The 10,006-nt window shown below is 42.1% G+C and overlaps 1 protein-coding gene across 3 annotated transcripts; it reads right to left on the bottom strand.

Annotated features, from left to right (window-relative positions):
• Positions 1-801: 801 nt before the first annotated feature.
• On the bottom strand, positions 802-7,010 carry NOBOX (NOBOX oogenesis homeobox). Of its 3 annotated transcripts, none has more exons than XM_052000714.1 (9): positions 6,236-7,010; positions 5,130-5,309; positions 4,394-4,500; positions 4,054-4,172; positions 3,847-3,941; positions 3,377-3,575; positions 2,487-2,806; positions 1,303-1,626; positions 802-970 (listed from the first exon to the last, which is right to left on the bottom strand). In XM_052000714.1, exons 1-9 carry the CDS (start codon positions 6,270-6,272, stop codon positions 945-947), a joined length of 1,407 nt encoding a protein of 468 aa, XP_051856674.1. In that variant the 5' UTR covers positions 6,273-7,010; the 3' UTR covers positions 802-944. The 3 variants fall into 3 exon arrangements, with proteins under 3 accessions (XP_051856674.1, XP_051856673.1, XP_051856675.1); XM_052000713.1 differs by having other exon boundaries at positions 3,377-3,605; positions 6,236-7,009; XM_052000715.1 differs by having other exon boundaries at positions 3,377-3,605; positions 5,130-5,243; positions 6,236-7,008.
• Between the last annotated feature and the right edge of the window lie 2,996 nt (positions 7,011-10,006).

Below are 10,006 nucleotides of genomic sequence, written 5' to 3'. Positions count from 1 at the left end.
CTTTGCCCTTTCTCTTCTCATAGAGGTAATGCAAAGAAGCCTATCACATTTTGAATCATCCTTCATTTGCTGTTGTTCCTTTGCCCATGCCCAGAACTAAAGATTCCTTCCCCTTCCTTATTGGTGTTGAGCCAATGTTAAGATCCAGGAAGGTCTGCGAGCTTTGGTATAACACTCCAAACCACTGGAGTTTCATGTTATTGTAGTTGATGGTGGAGACACTTCTAGCCTACTATAGTTTAAGGAAGTAAATATTTTAGAATTGGGGGGAAGAGTGGTCTCTAATGTCCAGAGATTAGCTGGGAGTGCTTCTCTACAACAGGAGAGATTCCCTCCTTCCCCTCCACCACTGCCAATACCTTCCTGCCCAAAGATTTTACAAAATTTAAACTGTGGTGCCATGGAATTAAAATTTTGATTCTTTTGAAGACAATTAGCAGTAGGATCTAGGAACACAAGGGGCAAGAAGAAACTCCCAAATATCTTTTGTATTTCCCAAATGTGGCATGGGCAGACCTTAAGCCCCATTACAAAGATGTCTCATGAATAGGGCTGGTATCTCATTGGCGGACTTGAGTTTGTGTCTTACAATCAGAGGCTTTTCCTAAATTGCAAATAGGCAAAGGGGGCTTAAGAGGTGCCAAGCTCCGAGTTGACAAGTGAAACCCTAAAACTATTACTTTTAGCTGAGCAACTCTAAACAAATTCTAGGCTCATTGGAAAGAAGCTGCTATTCTCTAACTTGAATGAGTTTCATGGATTAGAATTTAGTAAAGTAGGAAATATAATCAAAGAAAAATCTTAGTTTAGCTAATTTTATTGCTTAAGTCAGGGACCCTGGATCAACAGAGGTCCTGGATCAAGTCTTCTCAGATGCAAAAAAAAAAAATCACAAATAATTCAACAAAAGTCCAAAAGTCAGGCAAGAAAACTTCTTTTTTCTCTCAGTCTTCATTCTTTTCTGGAATACCTGCACAAAGTCAGAGGGGAGAGGAGTTGGTATCTTTTATCCTAGCCCCAATCCCTCTTATTTATATGTCTCTCCCCAGTACCATCGAGCCCACTCAGGCATAAAAATATCTAGATTAGGATCTTCCATTTACACAAAGTTATCTCAGAGTAGATTCTCTGACCCAAGAAGCACGAGATTCCTTCTCAGTGGAAATATTTAAGCAAAGGTAGATGCTTCTTCAAGGACTTCTTTATTTGGATTAGATGGATGCTGAAGTCCTTGTCAACTCTGAAATGCTATGATTCTTTCTACCAATGAGGTTCCCTTCATCCAAACATTGTTTTACTTACTGTCTCCATTGGCAGCAATTCTGGGGAGTTGAGTATTCTTGACTCCATCTCTGACCTCTTTGGGCAATGACAAATGCTCCTGAGTGCCAGAAGACAGTTCTTCCCGAATCTCACTCGGCAGCCCAGAGCCTGTTTTAGACCCTCCAAGAAGCTGAATGAAGCCTGGTGAAAGCTGCCTCTCCAAGACATGGGCAGCCAGGTCAGGTATGTAGCTCCCTCCTCCAGAGTGGGGCCCAAAGTTCTGGGAGCAGAATGAACCAGGGAATGACAGCTCAGGCAAGCAGGGATCATTCCAAGGGATAGGTTGTAGGGCTGTGAGTGGACCTAAGGGCATCCAAACATTCAGAAATGGGAAGGTAGCTTGGGCACGTGAACTTCTGGTTTACCTATATTCTATGGGAAAGAGGACTAACTACTGGGTTAGAGAGCTAGCTGGCATTGTATAATTCCCCAATACTATGAACTCTGTCAATGATCAGTCCCTGAGTTTAGAAACCCAAAACACCAATATAAATCAAGACAGGACATAAACTGCACATTATTAAATGCCAAAAATGTAGACAAGACAGAAGATGACCCATATTGGGTGGAGAGGGAAACAAACACTTCACCATCAATTCTAAATCTCAGGGAAGATTATCATGACCAGGATTTTACATGGAAGATAACATATAAATGAATGCTTATATTACTGACATCTGCCTAGGATCTACAGTCTTCTGGGGGGAAATCAAGAAAAGGAAAGAATAAGAGTCAGCAAGGTATGATAACAGTAATAAGTTTTATAAAAAACTTTATATACATTCACATTTGATCCTCATAATAACCTTGTAATACTGCTAATCTAGGGGATATTGTTATTCCCATTTTATAGATGAGAAAAATAAAATAAACAGAAGTTATTTGCCCAGAGATATACAACTCGCATTCAAGGCAGAATTCAAATGGAAGTCTTCTGACTCCAGATATGGTACTCATTGCTATTCCACTTAGCCACCTCTGGGAAGGATATTAGGAAAAAGGAAAAGGACTTACTAAAGTCTTCCTTTTTTATTCCAAACCCCACATCCTGAGTTTTATATCCCCTTTTCTACCCTTCTTGATTCCTCATTTTCCCCTACTTCTGCTTCCAAATTCCATCTTCTCTCATCTTGAACCAGTGCCTAATTGTCCTTCTCACTCACCCAAATTCCCACTGGGCTGTTGTAACAGAAGCTGCCCGGCTGAAGGGCCCGAGAACAATCCTGTTGGGGTTTCTCCATCAGAGCCATAGGCAAATGCAAGGAGAGCAGCAGAACTAGGGTCTCCTTGAGGAGGAGGAGTCAGTGTTTGGGGGAGAGGAAAGGGGAAAGGATGGAATTGGGGCAGATGGTGTTGGGATTGGTGAAAGAGCTGATGCTGGGAATAGTGGGAGAGTTGGAAAGCTCTAGACTGGTTGTCTTGATGGTGATGATATTGGGATTCCATTTGTTCAGAACAATTGTAAGTACTTCCTGGGGTGATGCTGGGGAAACAAGAAGGGGAATATGTTGGGGTAATATTAAATATTTGATTCAATACATGAGAATAACAGCAATCATAATAATAGAAACAATCATCAATTTTAACATAGCAGTTTAGTGCTTTCTTTCCCTATAACAATTGTAAAGAAGATAAATATCATTATCCCCATTTTACAAAGGTGAAACTTGGATTCTATAAAAGCCCAAGTGATTTGTCCCTGACCAAAAAGCTAGGAAATATTGGAGCTAGGACTTTTCCTCAGGTCTGACTTTGTGAACAAGGTTCTTAGCACTAAAGCATTTTTTTTCTGTCCTGACCCCTACCTTCTCTCTCTTCTTCTATTCTGTAGTGAATTCATTTTTTTTATTTCATGGCACTAACAGCTCAACCCTCTCATTTTATTTCCCTCATTCACCTCCAAACACGAGTTCTTGAATTTCATAAGACTTATCTGATGGAGAGGTTTTCCTTTATTTAGTCCTTAGATATCATTTGTTCTAATCTCATGGTCTATAGTATCTTTTTCCTTTTAGATCACTTAAGAATCCCCATCTTCCAATATCCCTCATACCTTGTTTCCCAAGATCCAGAGGAGCCATCCTTAGGGCTAAAGCCACTATTGGGTGTTTCCAGCAGGAGGGGTACCAGATGTGGGGTGTGAACAGGGCCCAAGTTCAAAGGTAGGCTGGCCCTTCGGACAGGTGGGGGGCTAAAGAGGAGAGGTGCTACCTCTACCCTTTGAGCCTCATCATTGTGCTGACTCAGAGCCCCTGGTTGGTCACACATTAGTAGGTTAGATTCTAAGGAGGAAAAAACCCAAAGGTAGGGGAATGATGGATGTGTTTGGGGTTGCTGAGATACAAGAGAACTTAAGTGATGGGGCTGCAATGGAGGACTATTCTGTGCCTCTACCCATGACTGTGTTTTCACATGGAGTAGTACTTTGGGAGAGGAAACCTTATAACTTTGCCAACCAGCCCAGTATAAACTGTTTTTTTTTTTTTTGGACCCATGTCCCCTTCCTGCAAAGGGGTAACTCACCTGGAGGAAAAGTGACAGGTGGAGGCACCAGCTCATTAGTAAAATTTCCTGACTCCATGACTATGGGTTGAGGAGATGGGAAATCAGAGACAGAGCTGGGGGCAGAACAAAAACAGTGAAAGCCTTGATTTCCTGCTCTGTTCCCCAATACTGGGAAAGGGATTCTTGCTTCTTCCAGAGGTCACAGAGCTCAAAAAGAGTTCTTACTCATGAAGATTGTCCAAAGAAGCACTGGTAGAGACAGGAACTTCCAAGTTGGTCTTGTTTCCTTTCGAATTCAGTCGTTCTACTTTCCGCCACTTTGCTCTTCGATTCTGAAACCACACCTGGAAGAGAAAGACACAAAAGTAAGAGACAAGCAGAAAAAGACAAGGGGCTAGAAAGAGATGGAAAGATACAAGACAATTAGAGAAAATGATAGGCACAGAACCATACCTAAAATTTACCCAAATATAAAGTATATGTCTACTCTACTATAGAAATAACTCCTCCCCTTTAACCTCTGTTAGTTTTCATATGAATGAATGCTTCCTCTACCTCCCCTTACCATGATTCGCTGGGGTGTGACCCCCACAGCCAAGGCAATCTCCCTGCGTTTATCACTGTCAGGGTAGTGGTCCTCCTGAAACATCCTCTCCAGCTCTTTCAATTGATCTGGAAAAAGAAAGGGAGATCCTATTGAGAACTAAGAATCAATGATTTGGGGAAGGACAGAATCATAGGATTTAAGGGATGAAAGGGCCTTAATTATAAGTCCAAACCATGCATTTTATAGATGAGGAAACTAAGACACAGACACAAAAGGCTGACCTGTCATATATGTTATAGATATATAAGTGACTTACAAAGTTATACAACTAGTTAATAACAAAGCTGGATGTAAAATACTGATTCTTGGGTCAGTGCTCTACCATATAAGGATGTCTATAACACCACAGTCCCCATACAATTGTCTTATCTGGCCCTGAAAAAGGGGAACTTACTCACATCAGCTCATAAGGCTGGGATGACCCCCCTTTGTTTCCTTAGATGTATCCACTGTCCTGACCCTCTCACTATAAGGATGAAAGTTCCTGTTCCCTTAAAATTTAACATCTGCTAAAAGGGCCCAGTTTCTCCTATGGTAGGGAAAAAAATATGTGAACTTCTAGGAGGCTAGAGTCAGGAAAGGTTGGGTCACGAGATGACCAAGTCCCCTCTAGTTACACTCTTGATCTTGATCTCCCTACCTCCAGGCAGAGTGAAATTAAGATTTCTTACCCCTTGGGGAAGGGGAGACTCACCTGTTCGGTAAAGGGTTCGAGTCTTTTTCCGGACTTGTGGGGGCGTGTCTGGAGGCTCCTTCTTCCTCGCTGCCTTCTGGCTGCTCTCCCCTGCTGCAGTTGTGCTGAGCAGGGCTGTCAAATGGCAAACCCCTTTGCCTGTTCCACACTGCACCAAGGGTTGGGTGGTAGCACCTGGGTCTGGGCACCCACCAGTCCCATATGATGAGACCTGACCTGATGGTCTTGGACATCAGGGTCTTTATGTCTAAATGGGACCTTTTCCCCAGTTTTACCTTCTCCTATTTGGAGAATATTTCCACCCACCAGCTCTGGTAGCTGCTGTAATTCAGACAGGGCTACAATCCTATCTCTTAGGAGAGACTGTCACTGAATAGCCTCTGAGCTGGGTGCACTGGATTCATTTCCAACACGGTTGTCAGCTGCAGCCAGCTCCCTGGAAGTTGCCACTTCCCCCACCCCACCACGGCAATACAGAACAGTAGCAGTTCTTCACTCTGGGCATCTTGGTCAGGGGTCAGGGGGGCCAGGAATAACACCTCTTTTTCTAGCCCCATGGTCAGCTTCTCCTTTTCAGCCTTCTGGCCTTCAGGGATGGAGACACTGTTAATTTCACAATGTTAGTCTCAGGGGCTTCTTTAGGAAAGTGGCTCTGTTCTGGAAGTGCCTATCCATGTTTGAACCTCCAAATCTTTATAGGAAATCTTTCATTATCCAAAAAGGTTATGATTGGGGAAGGAGGAGAGATGGGAGAAATGGTCAAAGAAAGTTAAGGATGTGAAAGTATCCCAAAGAAAGGGGAAATGGAGAAAGGAATCTCATTCAAAGCCAGACTAGCTCTGCTAAATTATTGGGTCTGTGTCATTTGTGGATAGAAATATTAAAAGGAAATGTAAGTGCCCCAATCTCTCCCATCCATTTTCCTACCCAAGCACGGTCATGTGCTTGAGCCCTACAAGATACCAAAAGGGGCCTCCTCTTCTCTGTGGCCTGGGAGGTCCTGGTCACTTGTCCCGAGTTCCTCCATTTTCCACTCTTTTCTTTTCACCTCCCACCTTGTCCCCACCCACTTCCCCTCATTCTTACACAGTCCCCACTTCGCTCACCCCGGGCTTCCTTGGCCGTAGCTGTTGTTGGCTCCATAATCCGAGGTTCCCCCTCACCCAGTCTTTCTCCAGCTCGTCTCTATGCCCTTAGGACAGAGGGCTCCTAATGAAGCCCTGGTGCCTTGTGGGCAGGTGTGGGACTAGCACCTAGCACGGGGTATCAGGGGGCGAGACCAAGCCTAAACTCCCCATAGGGCAGGACCTGGGGGCAGGAGAAAGGAAGGAGCACCTCTGGGAAGGGGGGGAGGGGCAACACGGCATCTCCCCCCTGCTCCTTCCAGCGCTACTTCCTCCCCTCCAAAAAGGGAGGGGGGGAGTCCAAAAGGAGAGATCAGGTGCAGCTCTAATTAAGAGGACGCCTTTCTTTCCTTCTCTTCTATTTCTCTGGGGAAATAGTTCTTGATGCCAAAAAGTGATAGGAAGATAAGGATACTCCGAAGTAAGAGACTGGGGTGTGTGCCGTCTACCCCGACTCAGTTCAGAAGATTCAAAGCTTCTCCTTTCCAGGGTGGTGGCGGAACCCGCTTTCTGAGCTCCTGGGAGAATCCTGGGCTCGCAGTGGCCTAGACGCGGGGCTTAGAGCCTACAGAAACTGCTTGACTCTAGGAGAAAGAGCTACTGTGGAAGCAAAGTTGCGTTCTTCCCATAGAATCAGAGTCCATTTTCGTAAAGACGGAATTGCCTCTAGAAGGAGGGGCGTGAAAAATCTTTGAAGCACCTGGATTTGAAATCCTCACGTCCTCGTACTTCTGCTTCCCACTTTCCTCCTACTCTTTGCCTCTTCAACAAATGCGAGCCTGGAAGATATGAGAAGGCCTCCCACCTGCAAGCGTTCACACCTGTAATTGTTTATTAAGGGCCTGCAGCCACCACGTTTTGCTGCCTGCTACTCGTATAAAGTAAAAAAAAAAAAAAAAAAAAAAAGAATTCACAATTCAAAGTAAAAATTTTGTTGGAAGCAAACGTATAAAAGAAGGACCACGCATATTTGGAGATTAGAAGTGGAATACGGGAATACGGAAGTGGTGAAAAGTAAAGTGTGTTGGAAATGAAATTTAACTTGAATGTAAATGGGGTCCCGAAAGTGAGAAGTGAAAAGAAAAAAAAAAAAAAAGAAAGACATGTATAAAGGAGAAAAGAAAAGAGAAATAAGTGGCAAGGAGCCTGATTGGAAAGGATTTTAATAGATAATCAGACACTTAAGCCCATTGAACTGAATTAGTATGATTTCTGTGATTTATGCTATTCCCTAACTTTTACTTCTAAAGTGCTCACAAAAAGTGAGAGTTCTTCCCCTCTCCCTTCGCCAAAAGCTCTGTGTTATTAGTAGAACCCAAACCACTCTGCTTTAATGCAGACCCTGATGCCTGTTTTTTAAAGTCAACTGCTCTATCACCAGGAGTCTCATCCCCCAAGCTTTCCAGTCAGATGGGAGGAGCTGGGTCAACTTGTAGTCACATAACCACAGGCATATCACCAGGAGTATGTTGTACTGATTCATTAGGGCTTAAATCTGTAATGAAAGCACAGGGGAGCTACCATGCAGTAGAGAAGAAAATATTGGGCTTGGGCATAACCGTTCTATGTTTCTGTCTCTTTACCCATTATCTGGAGGAGGTTGAACTAATCTCCAAGATTCTTCTCCAGCCCTAATCCTAATAGACAGAGAATTGAGTCTGAAGGAAGGGAACTGGGAACCACTTACTTGACCCCACCAAACCCTCTCCCTCTTTCTTTGCCTCTGAATACAAATAAGAGAAATCCCTTTAGATCTTAAGTGAGAAAATAGTAAGATAAGTTTTTTAAATTCTTATTTTTTTCCTATTTTGTAGCCACATGACTTTAAACTCATTTAGTGGTTGATATGCTGAATATAAAACTCTCCTTCTCTGATTCTGGTTCTTATATTGAATTAGATTCATCCCTCATCCTCAACACTTCTCATGTTATTTCTAATTCTTTTATTGGGAGAGAGGAAGATATGTGTTGAATTTAAAATTTCTCCCTTAAGAATAAGTGTTTTTTTCATTTTTTTTTTTTGCTCTTATATCACCAGAGTCATAACTAGCAATTCTGACACGAAAATATCTTAAAATGTACCTAGAGTAATCATTAGGGTAGTGTGTGAAGAATGCTGCACTTGAACCTTTAGGACCTGAATTTTTATTCTAAAACTTTTACTTATTTTCCTGTGACCTAAAGCAAACCATTTTCTCAAATCTCAATTTTCCTGAATTATAAAATAAAGAAGCTGGACTAGATAACCTCTACAATCCAGCCAGCTCTAAATAAATGAACTGATTATCAGCATCATCAGATCAAAAATTTTATAAGAAGTTCAGTTACAGAGGAGAGCATTTAGGCTTATAGACAGTTCTACTGGGGAAAAACCTGTCAGAAAGCATATCATTGTATGTGTGTGTGTGTGGGGGGGGGGGTTATAACCACTGCTGAGGGATAAAGCAGGACACATCTAGATCTAGCTAAGGAGGAACTCCTTTTGGATATCAAAATAGCAGGTGAGGAAGAAGGAATTGTATAATCTTTGCTGTCATTTAGTAGCTTTCAATCATGACTGACTCTTCATGACCCCATTTGGGGTTTTCTTATCAAAGATACTGAAATGGTTTGTTATTTCCTTCTGCAGCTCATTTTATAGAAGAAGGAAACTGTGGGAAACAGGGTAAGTGACTTGTCCAGGGTCACACAGCTAATGATTGAGGCAATTTATAGTCTGGCAGCTTCTATTATTTCAACTGATTGTTTTCACTAAGTTGGTGCTAAACACAGTTTCTACTTCCTGTAAGAACTGAAGCTATGCTCTGGTATGAATTAATAGTAGCACCTAGATCACAGGATGGTTGTGAAGATCATTTGAGAAAATAATCATAAATTGCCTGGCACAGAGTAGGCATTACCATAGTACTCTTATTATTACTATTTATATCTTTAGTATCTAGCAGAATGAGGACCAGACATACTGAATAAATACTGGTTGATTAGTTGGTTTTAAAAGTTTAGGATTCTGTGCAGTCAAGATGACCATCAGAAAATGTCTAATCTTGATAGGAAAAGTTGCCCCTCATTTGAAGGAGGGATGATAGACATAAGAAAGGCATTCAGAATGGGACCCTAGTTTGCATTAACAGAAAAACATCATAAGAAAACCACAAATTTGGAAATCCTGTTGGTTTCAAAACATTCAACACATGCACACAGCCTTTCCCAGGACCGCTCCCAATCAATCACACCCCTTTGTGTTTGCTTTCTGAGGAGTACCTGCTAATTACTCATCCCATTGTGTAACCAAGTTTACCAATATAAACCCTCTTCTCCAGCACTGGGGACAAAGCATCTGGCAGCAATTACTACCTACCCACTTCTGTCTCCCTCTCCCTGAAACTATGCTTATTATCTTGGTGAGAAGGTACCCATTTGAAGATGTCTTCTAGGTCAGAATTTGCACTACTGTCTATAAGATTTTAATGTGGTAGATTGATCACCTCTGTAAAGCTTCTACATTTATTCTAATTTCTAATGGTTTTGTTGATATAGCCAGTTCAGTGCAATTTTTTAAAAATGTTGGAATCTGGTAATTTACTAAGGTTTGTCTGCCATCTGGTGGGGGAAAATTGCTATCATCTGTATACTTAGTGCTCAGTAAGATCCATTTAAATTAATGAATTAATATCAAACGCCGCAAATCTGTCAGAACAAATAAACATTTATTTAGGATATGGGCCATACATATATAGCATAGTGCCAGAAACA

Source organism: Antechinus flavipes, chromosome 5 (genome assembly GCF_016432865.1).
Source record: "Antechinus flavipes isolate AdamAnt ecotype Samford, QLD, Australia chromosome 5, AdamAnt_v2, whole genome shotgun sequence".
Taxonomy (NCBI): domain Eukaryota; kingdom Metazoa; phylum Chordata; class Mammalia; order Dasyuromorphia; family Dasyuridae; genus Antechinus; species Antechinus flavipes.
The sequence above is the reverse complement of the archived record's forward strand: the minus strand, read 5'-3'. Positions and strand labels throughout refer to the sequence as shown.

Coding starts and splice junctions, on each gene's coding strand:
- NOBOX (XM_052000713.1), bottom strand. CDS start 6,272: ATGGAGCCAACAACAGCTACGGCCAAGGAAGCCCGGG. Junction 4,501..5,129: donor TCGAACCCTTTACCGAACAG/GTGAGTCTCCCC, acceptor TTCTTTTTCCAG/ATCAATTGAAAGAGCTGGAG. Junction 3,942..4,053: donor TCTTTGGACAATCTTCATGA/GTAAGAACTCTT, acceptor TTCTGCCCCCAG/CTCTGTCTCTGATTTCCCAT.